The sequence below is a fragment of the Alosa pseudoharengus genome, unplaced genomic scaffold (genome assembly GCF_046254945.1).
Source record: "Alosa pseudoharengus isolate Yale_2024_CS ecotype anadromous, Long Island Sound unplaced genomic scaffold, YU_APseudo_1.1 YU_APseudo_1.1_scf_21, whole genome shotgun sequence".
In the NCBI taxonomy this organism is placed as follows: Eukaryota; Metazoa; Chordata; class Actinopteri; order Clupeiformes; family Clupeidae; genus Alosa; species Alosa pseudoharengus.
The window spans coordinates 24,105,444-24,127,737 of NW_027468674.1; the positions used below are offsets into that span (position 1 = coordinate 24,105,444).

At 43.0% G+C, this 22,294-nt stretch overlaps 1 protein-coding gene across 1 annotated transcript in view; it reads right to left on the minus strand.

Moving 5' to 3' along the window:
- spag9b (sperm associated antigen 9b) overlaps positions 1-22,294 on the minus strand; it is an 81,822-nt gene that overhangs the window by 52,197 nt on the left and 7,331 nt on the right. The window contains exons 2-4 of the mRNA XM_076298235.1: positions 10,344-10,464; positions 3,320-3,390; positions 2,684-2,778 (exon numbers count right to left, since the gene is read on the minus strand). Of these exons, the coding sequence (XP_076154350.1) occupies positions 2,684-2,778; positions 3,320-3,390; positions 10,344-10,464 (287 nt within the window). The remainder of the gene's footprint in view (positions 1-2,683; positions 2,779-3,319; positions 3,391-10,343; positions 10,465-22,294) is intronic.

Genomic DNA, 22,294 nt, shown 5'->3' on the forward strand with positions numbered 1-22,294 from the left:
GGGAGTCTATGGCAGCCCATAGAACCGTCTGGTCAAAAGTTGTGAAATTTGGCACACTGATTGGGGACACTCCAATATTTTATTTCACCAAGTTTCATGCCTCCCTGTCGAACCCTCTAGCGCCACCAACAGGCCAAAGTTGGACGTGCGTTCACGCACGTAACTTTTGACCCGTTTGCCCGATTGTCAAAAATGAGGTATCGTTGGAATCCTTTGACCAAGCCGAGTTCAACGCACCCTATGACGTCAATTTCCGCCATGATGGATTTTCCGCCATTTTGGATTTTGTCAAAAACCTTTAAAAAGTTTCACGCCTCACATAGTTTGTCCGATTTTCACGAAACTTAGCACATAACATCTTCAGACCAAGCCGCACAAAAGTTATCGATTTTCATCTTCGGAACTAAAACTGTTTGCCCGTAACAGCCAAACGAAATATGCGGCGAAGCCGCCAAACAGGAAGTGAGCTCATATCTCAGCAACCCTTTCATCTGTCATAACCAAACTTAGTACATGGACTTATAACCCCATCAGTAGGGCACTCAAAAAATCTGGTGACCTTTGACCTCTAGGGGGCGCTGTAATTAAGAAATATGCCTATTGGCCTGTAGCTGCTATTGTGCTTAGAATTAAAACGCACTAGTGGTGTCTGACAATACTGTGGAAGGTCCTTAGGCTGACCCATGCCAACTTGTGATGTCATCGTAATTGATTTGGTCGCCATATTGAATTTAATCAAAAACATGAATAAGTATTCGCAAGTCACAAATTTCAGCTGATCCTCACCAAAATTGGCAGAGACCATCTTCAGACCATGCCTTATCAGTGTATTTTTTTCTGGAACAATTGATAGAAGCGTTCGCCTGTAACAGCCAATCGAAATTTGCGGCGAAGCCGCCAAACAGGAAGTGAGCTCATATCTCAGCAACGCTTTCATGTATCAAAACCATACTTAGTACATGGTCCTCAGGACCCACCAGGAGGACACTCAAGAAATTTGGTGACCTTTGACCTCTAGGGGGCTCTGTAATTGGCAAAAATGTATTTTGGCCTGTAGTTGCTGCATTATTCTGCAATGGAGGTCAATGGCAGCCCATAGAGCCATCTGGTTCATCCTAATGATGCACAAATAATTTGGTGACCTTTGACCTCTATTGGGGCATTGAAATCACAGCAAGCATGATCATATCTCAATCGATCTTTTATTTTTGATGTGAAACTGTTGACAGCGAGTTCCATCCAGTTAATTCTAATGCGTGCGTGCAAGGGTGGGGCGGGGTGGGACGGGCAGGGGCGATTGCGGCGGTGGGTTGGCTGGGTGAGGGGGCGGTGACACTCAGCCCTGGTTCAGCCACACAAAATCAGTTATGTTTTGATGTGAAACTTGACCTTGTACCTCAGCCAATCTTGGGTTGTTTGACATGGAACTTGTTGTGACTGCTTAATGCTATATGCCTGATGCCACGGCATTGAGTTGCATGGCAAATCTGGACTTCTGGACTGCTGAACTGCCTGCTTGGCCCCCTCATTGCTGCTTGCAGCTATATTTTCATTTAATTTACTATAAAACGTTACATTCAGTTTGAGTTTGACAATTAATGAGTGTCATTGGCGGCATAATTGCATCCATTACAAGCTGGAGTATTATTCCTTTACAATGTTGTTTAAAGGACTGCACTGTACGTGCATCCAAAACATTGTGACATGGAATGTTAGAAACTGTTTCTTTAAAGGAGAACTAACAAAACCGTTTAGAAATCATTTGGATGGTTAAATAACCTGTTCTGTTGAAAATGGTGACCCCGCTAGCGTCCCCAGACGGATAACCAACCTTGCAACATTGGGACTGACATGAGTGAGAAACAAGAAACACGTTTTAAATCATGTTTCTTTCCTTGTAACGTCCACATTGTTCTGCCGAACTTATGCTAACCATTTCGCTAGCTTGTAAACAAATCCACATGTGCTTTATGGTTAGTTTTTTCCCCAGTTTGAAATGTAGTGTAATGCACAACTTCTCCAGCAGAGGGGGACATATAGCTAATCTTACCAAGGGGGGCTTTAATATTGTGAATTGGTCTTATTGAGTTTTTTTGCTTTGACAACTTTTAAGTTCTCCCTGGCTTAGGCATTAATTTCAGAGCCAAGGGAGCACCAAAAGAAGGGGTGCACTTGATTGGCTGTTGACTTCAGACATCAACAACATTTCCCCAGGACGAAGAACTGCTTAAATTAAATACTAAACTTAAAAAAACATGAACTTAAAGCTTGAAAAACAAAACCTTTGTAATGAATGAATTAACCTTGTGAGCTCTGCTAACTCAATTCCACTCAGGAGGCAAACCTGACACTTGACCAGCAGCAACCTGTGAACTGGGCGACACATTTCACTGCTGTGTCACACCTGGATGTGGGAGACGAGGGATACGTGTGGAGGTAGTCATCTTTAATTTGAGGCTACTGTTTCCACTGATGTAGTCATTGGTTGAACGACACAGGACAGCAGGAGCCAAAAACATCAATTAAAAGACAAAAATAACAAATGATGCAAATGATCATCATCTCTGTAGTCAACATGCAAATTTACATTCTGCCATGTAGGGTCAGATCCAAACACAGGGTTTCCTGATCAGCAATCTCATGTATTAGCCAGCAGAGGGGAGGAAACCCATAGGTCACATACCGTTTTCTAGTCGGAGGGGTCCCCGTTTCCATCGGCTCCACCACCATCTGTTGCATTTTGGTACGTTCCAAATGCTCCATGTAGCTATGGATCATCTGAAGAAGACATGCAAAACAACAACTTGATCAGCATCGACAACCAGGTCATCCCTCATCACAGGTTAATGTCCTTCATTGATTGCTAACTACACTGGGGTGTGTTTCCCAAAACCATAGTTGCTAACCTGCTAGCAACTTAGTTGGTTGGCAATGGGAAATTGCATTGCAACCAAGAAAGTTGCTAACTTAGTTAGCAACTATGGTTTTGGGAAACGCGCCCCTGATCATTTTAACTCAAAATGTATCCACACATTTCACATGTTTTGGTATGCATACCATTTATTAATGTATGCATGCAAAGCAATACTAGCGAAGCCAGAGGCGCATTCAGTTTCAGAAATACGAGGTGAATGTTTGTGGAAATTGCCTTATTGCTTGTCATTTTCAGATTATAAAAAATTTAACAATGCAAGCTGTTTACATAAAACATTAAAATTCAAAGGAAACACATTTACCCCAAACCCTTCCCTGTGTTTGAGAAATATAAATGCACCTCTGGCTTCATAACGACACACACACACACACACAAATTTCTCACCTCTGTATGTCTCTGGTGGAGAGCATTGTACTCCCTCTTAAGCTCCGCCTCCCTCTCCTCCAATCTCCCAACTGCAAGACAGAAAAAAGGTCTGACATTAATAAGCACAAAATACAAGTCAAATCAAGTCACTTTATTTATATAGCACATTTAAAACAACAACAACGTTGACCCAAAGTGCTTCACAGGTAAGGCTATCTTACAAAAAAGCAAAGGAGAGAGATGGACAAATAAAATTCAATTAAAAAGCGGGGTATAGTAGAGGTGTTAAGATGACAGTAAGACACAAGCCAGGAAAAAAAAGGTTACAATGCTCATAAAACTAGAGATAAAACATGGAATAAATGAATAAATAAATAGACAAATAAATACACAAAGGGCTATTAAAAAGTCCAAAATAAGATAATACTAACAAGTGATTGTACACTGGGTGGTACAGTCCTATTATTACTTATAAAGAATCGCTAAGGCAAGGATCTCTGCATAGAAGACATCACAGTACATGGTACATAGTTTTGGTTCAATTATTAAATCTAAACTTTGCTGTGCACCAGTTTTAAAGTTTTGGTTCAATTATTAAATCTAAACTTTGCTGTGCACCAGTTTAAACTCCAAGGAATAATGGCAGAGGCAAAGAGTCTTGGTGGAGCCTGCCTACCCATGATTGGCATGCATTGATAGTTGCACTGCTGCAAGAAGGCCACTAGGTGTCCCCAGTGCCCTGCACCAAGCTCTTGGACAACTGAGGGTAGTGGTGGCGAGATGAAGCTTTGGGGAGCCTTGAAGTTTTCCAGACAGATGTGCTGAAAATGTTTTGTGGAATAGTTATCCAGACAGTGACCATGTCAAAAAACATTTTGTGGTCCGCAATTGCCTGATACATAATAAACCATCAAGAGACGCCTCGCCTGCAACACTACCATCACCAGCTATGACCAGAAAAATGTAAATCAGGTTTGTAGGCCAAGTATACTTGCGTATACAAGGAATTTGGTCTCTGAATTTATCCCATCAGTGAATTAGTGAACACACACTGCACATAGTGAGGTGAAGCACACACTAACCCGGAGCAGTGAGCTGCCTTGCTACAGCAGCACTCAGGGAGCAGTGAGGGGTTAGGTGCCTTGCTCAAGGGCACTTCAGCTGTTCACACTGGTCGGGGATCGAACCAGCAACCCTTCGGCTCCAAGCCCGAAGCCCTAACCAGTAGGCACGAATGCCCCTCAAGGGAAAATACCTGAACATCGCATGGCAACCATATCACAACCACACTACTGACTCCTGGATAGGGTACGTAACAATGGCCAAATCGATCGCTCTTCAGAAGTGTTCATGATCAGACAGGAGAAAGATTTTAAAGTAAGTATCGGCTCAGCAGAAAGGCATCTTCATGAAGTGCATAATATCGCACTATATAGCAGGCTTCAGCTCAGCTCTGTCCTACCAGCATGTTAGCAAAGCATGATGATATAGATTTCTACTTGACCTATTAGTATAATACTGAAGTAACACAACATTGTGTCTACTCTATATTAATACAGGGTTCCTACCAGGCTTGGAATTTCACCATTCTGGGGGCAAGGCCACTTTGCCTTCAGTTGGGCATATTTGGTGGGGGGCACAAAGGCCACATGTCAGGGCACCAAGACCAAAGTTAACTATACAGTAGTAGGCTATAAAATGATCAAAGTTGTATTTAGCCTATTCACTGCAGTAGACCTGCATCACTGTATGAAACATTACAAAAACATGAAATTACATAGAACTGTAAATCATCTGATCATCTAATAATTTCAGATATCTAGGCTATATATAACATTTATTTTATATTTGGCCTGCTATGAAATCATGTATTGAACAATTTAAATTTAAGCACAGCTCAGCTTTAAGAAACTCAAATAGCATAGATGCATGCTTAGCATTTTGTGATCATTCAGGCTACTTTCACAAACTCTTAGTCAGCTGTCCTCTGATTTACCAATATCTAGGCGATATTTGTAACATTTATTTTGTATTTGGCCCGTTATGAAATCATGTTGAACAATTTAAACACATTGTAAAACTTAAAGCCCAAATTTGGAGACATCCATGCATGTCAAAATTTACTGCAAATTCAAAACTGGATTACTCTGGAACGGCTAACTGTACAGGGGACTGCTTTACACCTTTGTGTTCGGTAAGGTCTGCTGTTTATTCTGATGTATGGTTTGTCGTGTGTTAAAAGACGGGTTCGTGAAGTATTCCACCGAGATGAATGGGTAGGGAGATCATGGACGCAAAACCTTCAGTAGAATGTATGATTAAATTGAATTATATTATTTACTTTTCTCGCGAACCGTTCAACACAGCAATTATCGGCTAACATCGTTTAAAAGCTGAGAAAAAGCTCTTTCATGTGATACTTGTGATGTCTGTGTGATGAATAGGCTACTTCGCGAGTAGTTCAACTGAGAAGAATGGGTGAATTTGGACGCACTTTCTTTCTTGCTGTTACTTTCTCCACTGCGTAAAGGACTAAATTAATTTGCGCTGTGAATGCTAAGATTATTTTGACAGGCCACAGGCTAAATAAAAATCGCTATTAGTAGGACGCAAAGCAGAATATTGAAAGAAGTGGGCACCAAGGCCATCGTGGCCTGTAAACCTATGATTTTCAAAGGGGCTTCACGGCCAACGCAAGGGGCAACGACGTGGCCGCCGTGAAATTCCTACCCTGGTTCCTACACATTTTCCATTTCAAAATTCCATACTTTTTCCATACTCAAATTTCCAAACTTCTCGGTAGATTTTTCTGACCATATTCTCGACATTGCGGCCACATCTGGTTTAGGATAACTCGGTGAAAACAAAGGTATGGACAACTGAAGTGAACTAAAAAATGACCCTTAATATTCGTCCATTTAGCTGGTTCATTTTTAGTTGTAGGCCTATCTTAGTTTTATCATAGTTGTATCTTGACGATGGGGACTGAGAGTTAAGCTACACAACAGTAGGAATAATTCATTATTACCCGAGTGAAGTGATTAGTACTGCAAATGCAATTGTCTGGAAACACAAATATTTCTCCATACCTTTATTTCTTTTTTCCATACTTATCCAGACCTGGAAATTACTAAAATCAAATTCCATACTTTTCCAGGTTTTCCATACTGTGTAGGAACCCTGTTAATAACATGTCATATAAATAGTGAGTCATTGTCAGGATGGTGTGGGTGGTGGTAACAGCACCATCTCCAACCAAGTGACTGACACAGAGTTTTAGAGGGGACTTGAGACATCACAGCTTCGAAGCGGGAGACGAACCAGATGAAAACTTTTTTTCGAAGCGGTAGATTTCAAAGAGGCCTCGATACAGAGATTCTCTGGGAAGGGCTTGGCACTGTTAACACACGCATAGCCTGAGTATTATCTGTAACAAAACTTGAGGGTCAGGACAGTGTGATGTGCTGGACAAAGCAGCAAACACTCAAACATGACCTCTGAGTTTCATTCACAAATCCTTTACAAGGTCACTGCAGCTCATAACATTTAATTGGCACTTGCACAAACAGTCACAGACACACACAAACACTACTAAAAGCTGATTACAAGGGGGGGGGGGGCTGGACTTACGTCTGGTATGTATTTGTCTGATAAGATAACAGACACAGAAAGTGATAAGATAATAGACACAGAAAGAGAAAGAGAAAGAGAGAGAGAGAGAAACAGAGGCACAGTGGTGGCATGAGAGAGAGAGAGAGAAAGAGAGAGAGAAAGAGAGAGAGAGAGAGAGAGAGAGAGAGAGAGAGAGAAGTGAAACTTTATCAGAGAGCTGCAGTTCTGACCACAGTCCCTGGGACTCCACCAGCACAGTGATTTGGAGGTGTATTTATAGGCTGCGGGATTTCCAGACCCAGGCTGCCATTCACATGACTGCAGCATTTGAATTGGCGAGATGAATAAACTGCATTTATTGATTGCTCAGTACGGTTAAGCTATGGATTGTACACAACTGACTGGGGGGGGGGGGGGTGATGTAGGTGATGTATCCTAGACCATCTTACCATATAGACAGCCTATAGTGTATACAGTATGTGTACAGTATATTGGACAGGCCAACAACCCCATGACCTTGGTGCTGTGAGAGGCCAGTTCTATTAGCTTAACAGCACATGCTGGTGGAAAACAGAGAGGGCTCAGAATAGATTTATTGACACTGTGGGAGAGAGCAGAGAACTAAGGTTAAACAAAACAAAAAAAAACGAGGTTTTGGTATTCAACTATGTGTGCTCAATGTTTAGTGTATACTGAGTGTGTATGTGTGTGTGTGTGTGTGTGAGTAAGAGAGAGTGAGGCACTGGAAAAGGCAGTATGACTAGGCAGTACATCACAGGCGGAAAAAACTGAAAAAGGAACTACCAGAGAAGTGGTATCTAAATACATTGAAAGATCACAGAGTAGCCACTGAAGCAGGCAGCGGTCAGAAAAAGGAACCGCCGCCGCACCAACTACATGAAACGGCGAGCGTGCAGCCCGATATGGCTCCTGACGCAAGTGAAAAAAAAAAAAAAAAAAAAGAGAGGCTCGCCCCAGTGAAAATGGAATCAGCCATGAAAGAGCCAAGTCAGTCCACGGGCATTAAACCCAGAGTGGCATGAATACAAAGTAAGCGTGCAAAAGCTCTCGTGCGAGACCAATGCCTCCACATGGCATGCAAACAAAAAAAGCACAGAGTCCGTGAAATCAGCTCCAGTTAGGAGATAATAAATATCCCCGATAAGACGAGTTGAGACAATAAATGGGGTGTTGTTCAGCGGTCGCTCGTCTTGCTGGAGGCATGGCGAGAATATAAAACCGGCCTGTTTGATTGGCCGCGGGGTGAGGAGGGCCGAGGTTTTTGGCGCAGGCTTACGCAAGACGTGCCCTACCTACGGCGGGGCTTGGCACAGAGAGCGCAGTCATCCACTCGTCATGTGGAGCGAGATCAGCAGAGCTGCAGGTGGAGGGCCACTTCGCCGCTGCCGCTCCATGCGGCTGCTGCTGCTGCTGCTGCTGCTGCTGCATTCCGAGGCAAAAATGCTCCCTTTTTCTCTCTCTCGCTCTGTCTTTGTGTGTTCAGCAACCTCAATGTGCATCGACATTCACTGAGGTGATATCTACTCATAATGTTATCTGTCCATTTCATTCTGTATGTGCGTGTGTATGTGCGTGTGTGTGCGTGTGCGTGCGTGTGTGTGTGTATGTGCGCGCGTGTGTGTGTGTGTGTGTGTATGTGCGTACCTGTGTGTGTGTGTGTGTGTATGTGCGTGCATGTGTGTGTATGTGTGTGTGTGTGTGTGTGTGTGTGTGTGTGTGTGTGTGTCAGGATGAAGTGCATAGTCAGGCCAACTCTGCAGTTGTGCAATACAGTTTAACTGGAGGAGGCAACTCCTACAAATGCCACGGCCTTGGCATGTCGTCCATCTTTTTCATAACAACATGCTCGAAATTCCCATCTACTGGATACTGGTCACCCGGACCTCATGTTCATGCTGATATCTACACCACTAAAGAGTCACTATCATAGGGGTTTAGTGTGGATGGAAACATGGCAAGAGTGTGGTTTAACTCACTGGCAAAAAGTTTGATCCACATTGCCAAAGATAACTTAGAATAACTGAGCGCAATATTACGGGGTATCACTTTCATAGCGGTTGCGTGAGTAAACAAAATCAGCCAACTAGAATCCGTAAGATTACAGGCATCATATTAAAACACAAATAAGGCTCTCTGTTACTCAGAGTGGACACTGATCATTATATTACTGTACAGTCATCAAATAGCTATTGTTGGCGGTCAGGCCAGGCCTAAACTGGCAATCTCTCACAGGTCAGGTTAAGAGCACCACTGGTTTCCTGATTCTGACTGGTTGCTGGGAGGTCAGGTGAAAGCATGCCAAGCACCCAAAGCATTCATGTAAACCTGCCGTCACTATAACAACAGAGCATGGCGTTAAGTTGAAACTACAGAAACCATACCAACAACCCAAAGCATCCACTTAAAGCTGCAGAAACTAAAAGGCTTGCCAAACTGTGCATCTGTGAGTAATTAAACCCCCCCCACACACACACACACACACACACACAAACACACAAACACACATACAGCACACAAACCAGTCAGTGAGATGAATTTGTAACCAATTCACGAGCACTGGTGCCACCAGTAGTTGTTTTAACTTCGGAGTTTTGCAGGATTGTTATGGGTATACACATGGTAGATAAATGGCTAAACACCAAATTTGAGTTCTGACAGCAAGGCTTGTGGTGAATCTCAGGCGATTTCTTCAGGTCTGTGCATCTCATAGCTGCCATCAGTTTATCCTCCTCAGTCCCCCTGCATTCATTAGACACTGGTCAGCAACATGCTAGCAATGCCGAGCAGGCAGGAACGATCTAATCCATAGTGCAGAGTCCGGTTACTGTACCTACAGCTTACGGAGTGTGTGCATTGCACACGTGTAGGCTATGTCTGTGTGTCAGACAGAAAGAGAAAGAGAGAGTGTATATGTATGTGTGCATGAGTGTGACTGTGTGTATCTAGAGAAAGAGAAAGGGAAAGAGTGTGAGTGTGTGTGTGTGTGTGTGTGAGCACAAGTGACTGTGCTATCTCGGAAAATAGTGTGTTTGTGTGTCGTATGTGTGCGTGTGTGTGAGTGCATGTGAGTGATTGTGACTGTGTGTTATCTCGGGTAAGAGTGCTTGTGTCGTGTGTGTGTGTGTGTTTGTGTGTGTGTGTGTGTGCGTGCATGTGAGTGATTGTGACTGTGTGTTATCTCGGGTAAGAGTGCTTGTGTCGTGTGTGTGTGTGTGTGTTTGTGTGTGTGTTTTTGTGTGTGTGTGTGTGTGTGTGTGTGTGTGTGTGTGTGTGTGTGTGTGTGTGTGTGTGTGTGTGTGTGTGTGGGCATGCGAGTGATTGTGACTGTGTGTTATCTTGGGTAGGAGTGCTTGTGTCGTGTGTCGTGTGTCGCGTGTGTGTGTGTGTGTGTGGCTGGCTGTGCACTCACTCTGGTCGGCATAGTTCTTGAACTTGAGGTCACTCTGTCGGCTCTGGGCCTCCAGCAGCACCAGGCGGCCTTTCAGCTCGTTGCGCTCATGTTCCTGCAGGTCCTCCAACTCAATGTACCTCTGCAACCACAACACATAGCACAGGTCACACACTCAATACAGTAAACACACAACACTCCAACAACACTAGGTCCCTATGATGCGGTGCGGAAAACGCGGACGGAATCACAGAATCTACACATGAAAACGGAATTCTCTTATGAACACGGAATTGCACGGAATTTGCAGATATTCTGTTGACACATTAAAGAGGCGTTTTTTTCTACTTGCTTCACTTTTATTTCAGTTTACTTTAAAACAAAAAGCATATAAGAAGGTCTCTGCCTAAACCGTGACCGAAAGACATTAGTTAAACGCATTGCGTAGCCTAGTAATTATATCTCGAATATCCACGTGCGTTGAGTTTGTTGATAGGTGCGTGACAAAGAAAATAAGCGATCCCGACAACTGTGGCAAAACACTAAACTGCTTGATTGCTAGAGAACGGGGCTAAACAATACCACAATGACTACTTTGAGTCTGAAAACAACTAGTTTGCAAGTTTACAACACATAATTGACCTGACTCGCATGTAGCGACCATAGAAATACATGGGCAACATAAGAATAAAGCTAAATCCACTGCGGGGAAATCCCTCCAGCCAAGACGATGACAAAATCAGCAGATGCAAGACGTGAGTTTGTAGAAGATTGTTGAAATGTGTGCAGAAGCTGACATACCACTATGTCAGTTTCTTGAAACATTGCAACCAGTCCCATTCTCAGACGCAAATGTCAGCAACCTCAAACAGATGTGCAGACCTACCATTCAAAAAGTGCTGCAATAGATTCTCACTGACGAGACCAAGCGCCTTACCACCATGTAGCCATACTTCAGTGGAGATGTGTGCTAAAGATGGTAGGCTAAATTCTCTAGAAAGCAACACATATTTTAAATGAAACATGAATCTACAAAAAAATAGGCTACTTTTTAGTGGAACATTTTGAGTTACACAGTGCCCTTTTATTGAGATCTAAACTTGCAGCCTAGTTATGGCCATGTAGTTGAAGTTATGTAGGCCCTAGGCCCTAACTGTTGTTTTTGCGCATTTTTGAGATTTGTTGAATATTTGGTTAAATGTTGGAGAGTTTTGAATGGTTGGCATTGCTGAATATTTAAAAAGTCTTTGAGTCATTGAGTTTTTATAAGTGAAGACTGCTTAGAAGTAAAAAAAAAAAAAAAATCCGAAATAACTCAAATTAAATCCAAAAAAACAAAACATCAATAATACCATACAAACGTATAATATTTCGTAAACAAAATTGTGTTAATAAATAAATAAATACAAAATCCCCCACCTGTGCATGATTAAATGGAAGCGAATGGATATCCGGTGCAGAGTGTACCATGTATTGTTTTGTTGACTGTTCGCATTTCATGCTGTGCGATTAGCGACTTACAAAGGATTACCGTGTGAGGAGTGAATAATGCAGCCAGTAACACCCTAGACGCAGTTAAAGCACAAAGGGACAGAGGCGCTCGGAGGGTCTGAGGTGTTGAAAACTGTCAAACTTGGAGGAAGAGGAAGACCCCAAAATGGGTCTCTCTACTCTACCCTCCAATGCAGGTTGTGTGTCCAGAGGCCTGAGGGGTATTCCAGAAAGGAGGTTTAACAAACACTGAGATAAAACTTAACCTCTGGGTTGTCTGAACCTGTGGCGACTAAACCCGAGCTGTCGGTTCCAAAACACCGGTTACCAGTTAGTTCAATCAACCCTGTGTTAGATAACCTAGAGTTGTGCGCGTTCACGGCGAACTTATAAAGGCATCATCTATTGAGAGTCGAAACCATGAGTGAAACCGGCGAAACGAAGAGCACCGTATTTTTCAGAGGCGGAGTAGTCGAGGCTTACGAGGAGGAGAGAACTGTAATAATAAAAAAAAGCAATAGGCTACTTAAGCGCCTGCGTCCGAGACCTTGCTTGGCAGAGAATAGCCTAACTGACCGTGTAAATGCATACGTTTAGGATAGCCTATTGAATGTCAAAAGCACAATTACAGATTGTCACAGATTGAGTGGGCCATAGAATTCTTTGAGAATCCCAAATGTAATTTGGACACATTTCGGTGCACATTTGGAAAATTGAATAAGTGATGCTGACCTGCCAGTTGGTGAAACTACACTTTAATGATCCTCGTGGGTTTGTGTCCAGGAAAACGAATGAAGTTGCGCAGGAACTGCTTTAGCGCAAGGCAAACTTTACGCACCGACCGACAGCTTGCCGATATGCTCTGCGTCTCCAACACTACAAAAACTCCCAGTCGGAGAGCGTGTGAAGCCTATTAAAAAAATATTTTATCCCAAATGCCATCAGCATTCCTAACCAAACTTAGTGCCAACATGCATACCCGGCTGAGCTGTACAGCTATATTTAAACTTATTTATTGATTTTCTATAGGCTATGTTTCCCCTTTTTTGTACTGTCCTTGTTTTAATTATATCTTCAGTGTGTCTGAGATGTTGTTTGTCCATCTGTCTGGTGAGCCAAATTTGGCTAGCTAGCCTACATTAAAGATTTATTTTATTCTATTCTAATCCACCATGCGTAATGTAGGGATGGAGAATGCTTTTCAAGTAGCCTAGGCCTACTGTATATTTAGGATTCAGCTGAAAAACTCGAGCGCTCTTGAAAAACTCGTTTAGAAAAGAATGGATAGGCTATCATGTGATGTCGTGGTCTTATCGCCCTCTCACGGTGAATTGCACGGATGACTCAAATATGTCCTAAAACAACCCTTACGTTCGTTTTCAAAACTGTGCAACTCACCGAGTGGTTAGTGGTGTTCGTTGATGTTCCAAAACAAGTAGCGTAGCGAAATACAGTTTCTGTCGTCTTTTATTTGGCATTTTGTAAAATCCCATTGATTTCTGTCAGCGCATGTTGATATTACTGCAGACATCCCAACCTGCAAAAAGTAATTTCAGGGAGGTATCACGAAGCCTGAATATAGAATAATATGCACATGAATTGGCACAGGCCAATCAGGATGCTCGCTGTCTTGGATGCGCTCAGGCACACACGCACCACCCCTCTCTCTCTCCCCTGTCGTGTGCGCGCTATACACTCAGATGCACTCGCGATTTGAAGTCTAGGTCTCGCGTGCGCGCTCTTGATCGCTCGCTCTAGATTCCGGGAGATTTTATCTAATTTGCGGGCCTCAGGGAGCCGCTGTTAATATGCGGGAGACTCCCGGAACTTCCGGGAGACTTGGGATGTCTGTTACTGCGCCACCGTTTATGCTTCAGGTTCAAATACGAATCATACATTGCGCCTATATATTTGCGTTTAATAGTCAACGAACTCCACTAACCACTCGGTGAGTTGCACAGTTTTGAAAAACGAATGTTAAGGGTTGTTTTAGGACATGTTTGAGTAGCCTACTACAGTATGCCCATTGCCAGCCACCCTGAGAAGTGAAAAGGCGATTCAAAGCGAGTCAGAAAAGTCGAGACAGGACCAATTGTCAAAATTTCGGTGTCCACCACTCTAGTTCATCCAAAACAAACGAGAAAAGGGCCTTAAAGTGCTAAAAACCGGAATTTTCCTTTAAGTAGGCCTAGTTTTTTTGCTAGGCCCAGTCAAGGCTGGCAATGTGGAATATTCCGCTGGTTGGTGCACAAGTATTCAGATTGGCTGTCTATCCGTCTTTTACAAGGATTTTCTTGGAGCACATCTTCCACACAACTTCGATAGCCTAGTCAGTAGGTATCTTAGCTGTCCACTTTCATCAGGCCATATAAAGCCTAGGCTACATAATATACTGCTCAAAAAAATTAAAGGAACACTTACAGTTTTTCACAATTGTTAAAACCCATTTTTTTAAACCTTCCACCCTCCTCTCCATTCTCAAACTACATTCACAGAATGTCTGACAGTTCTTGCAAAATAAAACACTCGCCTTAAAAGTTTTTCTTATGCTCAGAACCAAACAGTGTCAGAGCACCAATCCAGTGTATGATTGAAGTGTCCCCTTCATTTTTTGAGCAGTATATTTATATTGTTTATGTAGAAAATTATACATTTATTTCTGTAATTATACATTTACCCCCCCCCCCCAACCCTACAGTCTATGTTAGCAGCAAGTAGAATGGAGAAAAACATTAAATATTTCAATATCGCAAGTTATATCGTTATCGCAGTACTCAATAATGTTATCGCATGTTTTCCTAATATCGTGCAGCTCTAGTGTGTGTATGTGTGTGTGTGACTCAGACCCTCAGTGAGTCAGCATCCAGTCTGAGCCTCGCCCTGATCACACCTCGCCCACAGTCCAACTCCCGAGCATTCTGGGATAGAAGAGACCTCGCTGAGTAGGGCGGCTTTTTGAGACGGACATTTATGGCTGGTCATTCACTGATCCCACAACACACCCCACACACATGATGTCACCACTGAGCAAGACATCACCTGACCTCACTAGTGTATAGACCGATTTTCATTTGTGTGTGTGTGTGTGTGTGTGTGTGTGTGTGTATCTGCATCAGCGTAAACCCGTGAGTCTGATTACAAATGATGATGGCTGTTCTCTGTCAGGAGCGTTAAGAGCTTTGCTATAAAGCTTCAGGACCACATGCATCATTAAAAGCCCACAGGAGGACCATAGAGTAGACGTTCCATTTGCCCTCCACCTCACCGGTGGGGATGTGCACACACTCATAACAATCAATTATGCCTCCTACAACTTAATGACATTTAATAGCTGCCCTAGGGGAAAGCATGCATGGCTAAATGTTCCTGAGTACCTCTCCACCTTTATCTAGTGTTGTGTGAATCTGTGCAGAGACTGCACAAGCCTGTTGCTGTGTACACACCCACAGCTAGGTTGAACACGACTTGAGGTAGCTGAGACGTTAATCTTCTAAAATACATAACATTCCTGTGTGATGTGCAGCATGATACAGGGCTCACCCACTGCCACACCCTTCTGTAACGATCACCAAAAGGTCAACTTTTACAGCTGAAGTTGAAAAGTGGTTGTGTGACAAAAAGCAAGATATTTGCACAAGCAAACATCACATTAGACAAAATTTCTACGTTGTGCATTTGTATGTAGAATACCCTCTCCCTCCATGTGACTGTGTGTGTGTGTCTGTGTGAGCGTGAGTGCGTACGTGTGTGTGTGTGTGTGTGTGTGTGTCTGTGTGAGCGTGAGTGCGTGCGTGCGTGCGCGTGCGTGTGTGTGTGTGTGTGTGTGTGTGTGTCAGTCAGGTCACATCCACATCTACGTGCGTTTCCTCACAGATTGTCACATGGTGTTGCCATCTGGTCTTTCACAGGACACGTCTGCCCAGAAACCAAACAAAGATGCTAACGATGATAACGGAGCTGAAATAAAAACAGGCTTTGTGGGGTCTAACGCTCAGGAGGACGGTCTGATGACTGAGTGCAGGCTCTGCAGGGCCACAGCGCCTTGGAGAATTCTGACGCAAAAAGCTGCATCAAAGGCGTCTCATGACCAACACAAACCTCCAGGACCCGGTAGGGGCGCACGGTCATGCTGACAAGTCAACATGTTTTTGGGGCACAGACGGACGACAAGGTCCCGTTACTGCGAGCGGACCCCCTGCCGCCCCACAGCATCAGGAGCTCACAGAGGACTCACAATGCAGTCTGTATTTTTCGCTCCTTTGTTTGAACTTTCCTAGTAGGGGTGTAACGGTTCATGTATTCGTATTGAACCGAAACGGTACGGGCGTCACGGTTCGGTGCATGAATTTACACGGAGAATACACGGTATAAAAATACATAAAACTCGTGTGCGGATTAATTAATGTCATGCGCAATTACTGTTAAGTAGCGAGAGTTACGCGAGTTCTTTAGCGACACCTAACGCTAATCTGTAGCCTCGCCTTAGCTCTGAAGCTCTGATTGGCGCCTATGTTTTTTTGTCAGGTCGTCGGTCGAGTCAGTCAGTCATTAGCAGCACTAAGGTTAGACCCACAAGAGTTAGAGGATCCGCTAGTCTCTTTAAGATCGCAAGTTTGAGAACTTCAGTTACAGTAACGTTAGTAGTGAAAGAGTGGTGGATAAGATGAAACTGTGTGTCGGCGTTGTTCAGCAGTTGTTGGGTATGTGAGTGGAAAAAATGCTACACATATTCGAAGCCATCACCCAGATGATGTAGGCTACCAATCACTGAAACGAGGGGAAAAAACTTCCCCTGCGCTTCAGCAGCCTTTGGATACACATACAAATAGGGCCAAAACCTATGGCTTAAATTAAATTATTTCGTAATGACAGAAAGCTATGTAAATCGCGTGGTAATTACCTTTATGTTGGGGTAACTTGTAACTTCTCACATGAGGTTCTGGTAGTGTTAAGTGTATAGAGTAAAATAAAGTGACAACGCTAAGCAGGCTAATAAACAAACCATGCTACGGTGAGTTAACGTCAAAGGGCAAAGTCACGTGACTTCTAGTTGTAGTCTGTGTATGAAATGAAAGGAGCAATTTCGTTTTTTTTTTTTAAACTGTTGACTGAAAATAGTGTGATATTTTCACAGTTAGTAGGCTAGATTATTACTTTACACACAATAAAAAAAATATTGAGGCAAATTGTAGACCCTTCCATATACAACTAAACACAGATGTTGAAGGTCTTGCTTAAGTGGATTTTTAAAAATATTTTTTCTATGTAATTTGCACTTTCAGAAATAAGAGATGCTGTAGGCCCAGTTTTATAGCTGATTGTCTTATTTTGTTTACAAGTTACAGATGGAGTCTGGGTACTTATTGTACTGTTTAGCCTACATCTTACACACTTCAGGCTGTTGCAGATAGCTCAGGGAAGAGACTGTATGACACTAGGTGGTACAGCCTGAGACATGTACAAAAAAAAATGCTTTCTGCATTTTTGTTTTGCTTTTCCCTCCATTGTACCGAACTCGTACCGAACCGTGATGTCCGAACCGAGGTATGAACCGAACCGTGACTTCTGTGTACCGTTACACCCCTATTTCCTAGCACTGTCAAACCAATGCACCATGTTATCAGAGAAGAAAGCTTGGACAATAATCGTTGCAAGTTTTATGAACATTTAAATGTGTGTGTTACAACACTCAAGACAATCTTCATAAAGAATATCATAAGACACCTATGCACCGTCACGCTGTGTCCCGCTGTAATAAGTTTATAACCTTGGAAGGGATCAAAGGGATTTTTGCAGAGAAGCCTCTCCCATGTTATTATTCTGACACAATGAATAACACGTCAGCTTTGCAGCAATGGCAGACAAAACCAAACAAAACTGTTGATGTTTACACTGAAGGTCTAAGTCCCCTTGACTCACTCAAGTAACAGTCAGTCAATCCGTCTCAGTCATATCTGCACTCATTCATCCCAGTCACAGCAGTATCCTCTGTTTGAAGTGGCCTCATTCTTCAGAGTTGACTTATTGGAACTCAATCCGCTCAGAGAATGTGCGATTTAGCCTTTTTGACTACATCTAGATTTTCAAAGGACGGCCTCCATCCTATTACACGCCTCACGTGCCAGCAATTACTTAGAGGTGGTCAGGGGGGTCAAACCAATGCGTGATGGTTGGCACTTCCAAGCCAGATCCAGTGAAGGGTGCATCCTTTTTAGTACACTGGATGGATCCCCAGCGAGCCCTCATTCGTGTCCTTCACGGGGGGAAAGCATTAGCCCGTGTTTGTGTGAGTTCGCAGCAGGAGAAGACTAGACTGCAGGATTAAGGAGGGCAGACAATTGGCAATTAGGGAGCTCAGCGGGCAGGTCTGCAGAAGGCACAGACTTTCTACTGTACGAGGTAACTGGGCAAAAACCTAATAAGAGCATTAGCAGAGCAAGGCCAAGGGTCTGGAGACTTACAGTTATTGAAGAGACTGGGAGAGGTAAGGAGAAGAGAGCAAATGAAAGAGAAATAGAAAGATCAGGCTAAGGATCTCATGACAGAAACTGTTTCCCCCCCCTTTTGCTTGTCTAACATCAGGTGATGGCAAGTTGAGAGCAATAAAGAGAATTGAGAACAACAAACTACCCTGGGAAGAGCTCTACTCCAGATTTATTGCTGTGGATGCAAGGCAAAAATCAGCGTGTTTGGACTTTGTAAGGACACTTTTGGGCTGTTAATCAGGGCACAGGAAATGTCAAATGTCTCTGGAGTTTTGATGAGCCTGCATGAACTGCCATCCATACAAGGCTATGCGCACAAGGATTACATTAAAAGATTTGCAAGTCGTCTTGCGTGTGCATATATTTATGAATCTGTCTCTCTGCCCCATCATCTGCTGCCCCCAATCATATGACAACTGGGCTCATATGAGAGAGAGAGAGAGAGAAAGAGAGACAGAGAGAAAGATGAAGGGAGAGAGAGAGAGAGAGATGGAGAGAGAGAGAGAAAAAGAAAGAGAGAGAGAGAAAGATGAAGGGAGAGAGAGAGAGAGAGAGAGAGAGAGAGACAGAGAGAGAGAGAAAGAGACAGAGAGAAAGATGAAGGGAAAGAGAGAGAGAGAGAGAGATGGAGAGAGAGAGAAAGAAAGAGAGACAGAGAGAAAGAAAGAGAGACAGAGAGAAAGATGAAGGGAGAGAGAGAGAGAGAGAGATGGAGAGAGAGGGAGAACCTCACACAGCCGCCAGGCTCCTGCTCTCCCGGTCAGGCATAATGCCTCCATTGTACCCCAGCCAGCACACAGAAGCCACACTGTATCAGCACTCTATTGACAGCCCTCTCCAAGTGAACTGCTGCGTCTTCAGCTGACCCGTTGTGCCTTTTTCCGGCCAACATTTCCTCAGCTCTCCAGCGCCCAGTGAGAGAATTACCTCACCGGAGGAGATGAGCAGACGGCCGTTTCATGTGGGGACATGGGGTGAGACTCTTATTCAGCCACTGTTTTCACTGTGGGGAGGACGTTTTGGCATCTCTCCCACTGAGTAACATCCATTCGAATCCATTTGGTATGGTCTGGTGGGGTCGGGTTTATTTTGGGCACTTTCGGAGGCATCTGAAGTTGATAAGGTCAGACAGGGTTGGGATCAATGGGCTGTCAGGTCTAAAAGCTTCCTCAATTAAAACAACCTAACCAATACATGGTACTGAGAGTGACCACAAACAAACACACTTTAGCCTTAACACTATTCATACAATCGCATATGAAAATCTTCAAAGCAGTGCATTTTTATAAACTTTGTACGTTGAAACTAATCAGGGGTATTGGCCACAAGGAGAGGGTGGAGGTAGCCTGTTTGTCACCTGACAGCGCAGATCTGGTTTTGCACACAACAGGACTACGATTAGTCGGCATCATAATAACACAGTAAAATCAGGAAATACCTCATCATAACAACAAAGCCAAGACATGACTGAACGTTACAGTCGAAGTGACGGAACTACATCATTAGCTACACCAAACTGCCTCATGCAAACACTGTGTGTTTGTATCTGTGAGACACCACTACTAACATCAAGTCTAAACTGAGTAGGCCAATTTGCACGATAGATCGATAGATCGATAGATACTTTATTGATTCCCAAGGGGATCTACTTTTTGTAAGTAATTTTAGTTAGTGACATAACTTTTTTTGGTTTGTCAGATACAGAATTCTGCACTATCAACAACATTCACTGACACTGTATGGATGTGAAAAACATTTTTGATGAATGAAATTTGCTGTCGTGAAACAATTTCAAATGAAAAATATGGACTTTGTGTGCATAGGCACTCCTTCAGGTGAAAAAAGTACTCTTTTCTTCCTCAGAGCTCTGGTAGATAACACTTAAGCAGTGTGCTTATAAGACTGTCTGATCTACACTAAGAGACAAAAAACAACTGAAAAAAAAAGAACTTTGGTTGTGTAATTAAAGAAGAGACTTTACATTTTATGACATTAATACCAGAATTTCACATAAGGACCTGGCCCTTACCGACATCTAGGAAAGATTACACTGTGGCCCTGAAGGTTTCAGGAGTCAGCCAGTCCTCTAAGGTCAGCAGTTAGTCTGCTCTGAAGCCCCTGAGAGACTTTTAAGTGGCACAGAAATGAGTCTGCCACTGGGCGGTATGTGCTCTCAACTTTGATGAGTTCATGAACGATTGATGCCATTTACCAGTGCCACCCTACTGCTACCAGATCTTCAGTCAATTCAAAGGGCCACTTTTCTTCTCCTCTCCACTGATTTCACAAAAGCATATTTCTACCCAATATTACAGTGGTTTATTCATTGATCTGCCAGTGTGCAAGTCTTGTCTGTTTAGATGATGTTTACTCAGAAAGAGCCATTCGAGCTTCGAGAATGTATAAAGCTAAGAAAGTGTGTTAACTGGGACAACAGAAAGGCACTTGAAGCATTTATTACTTAGGCATATGATCTAAGCTGACTTGAGATGTAGGTTATGTGACCACATGCATTGGAATGTTCTAGTTAAGAATTTTCCATTAAGGAGAGGGGCAACGGTTTCTTATTTCCTCAACAAGAACTGTTGCTTTCTGGGATGACAAAGCTAACAGGACAACCAGCTATATCTAAATTGGGCAGCACATGGTGTCACACAACATCTTTAGGACATCACGTTATTGTGTTTCCATTTGTCTTTGTTTTGAAAGTGGTCATGACAATGAATTGTTTTCCCAACACTCCTGGTGTGAGTTTCACTAAAGATTAGGGGTGTAACGGTACACAGAAGTCACGGTTCGGTTCATACCTCGGTTCGGACATCACGGTTCGGTACGAGTTCGGTACAATGGAGGGAAAAGCAAAACAAAAATGCAGAAAGCATTTTTTTTTGTACATGTCTCAGGCTGTACCACCTAGTGTCATACAGTCTCTTCCCTGAGCTATCTGCAACAGCCTGAAGTGTGTAAGATGTAGGCTAAACAGTACAATAAGTACCCAGACTCCATCTGTAACTTGTAAACAAAATAAGACAATCAGCTATAAAACTGGGCCTACAGCATCTCTTATTTCTGAAAGTGCAAATTACATAGAAAAAATATTTTTAAAAATCCACTTAAGCAAGACCTTCAACATCTGTGTTTAGTTGTATATGGAAGGGTCTACAATTTGCCTCAATATTTTTTTTATTGTGTGTAAAGTAATAATCTAGCCTACTAACTGTGAAAATATCACACTATTTTCAGTCAACAGTTTAAAAAAAAAAAACGAAATTGCTCCTTTCATTTCATACACAGACTACAACTAGAAGTCACGTGACTTTGCCCTTTGACGTTAACTCACCGTAGCATGGTTTGTTTATTAGCCTGGTTAGCGTTGTCACTTTATTTTACTCTATACACTTAACACTACCAGAACCTCATGTGAGAAGTTACAAGTTACCCCAACATAAAGGTAATTACCACGCGATTTACATAGCTTTCTGTCATTACGAAATAATTTAATTTAAGCCATAGGTTTTGGCCCTATTTGTATGTGTATCCAAAGGCTGCTGAAGCGCAGGGGAAGTTTTTTCCCCTCGTTTCAGTGATTGGTAGCCTACATCATCTGGGTGATGGCTTCGAATATGTGTAGCATTTTTTCCACTCACATACCCAACAACTGCTGAACAACGCCGACACACAGTTTCATCTTATCCACCACTCTTTCACTACTAACGTTACTGTAACTGAAGTTCTCAAACTTGCGATCTTAAAGAGACTAGCGGATCCTCTAACTCTTGTGGGTCTAACCTTAGTGCTGCTAATGACTGACTGACTCGACCGACGACCTGACAAAAAAACATAGGCGCCAATCAGAGCTTCAGAGCTAAGGCGAGGCTACAGATTAGCGTTAGGTGTCGCTAAAGAACTCGCGTAACTCTCGCTACTTAACAGTAATTGCGCATGACATTAATTAATCCGCACACGAGTTTTATGTATTTTTATACCGTGTATTCT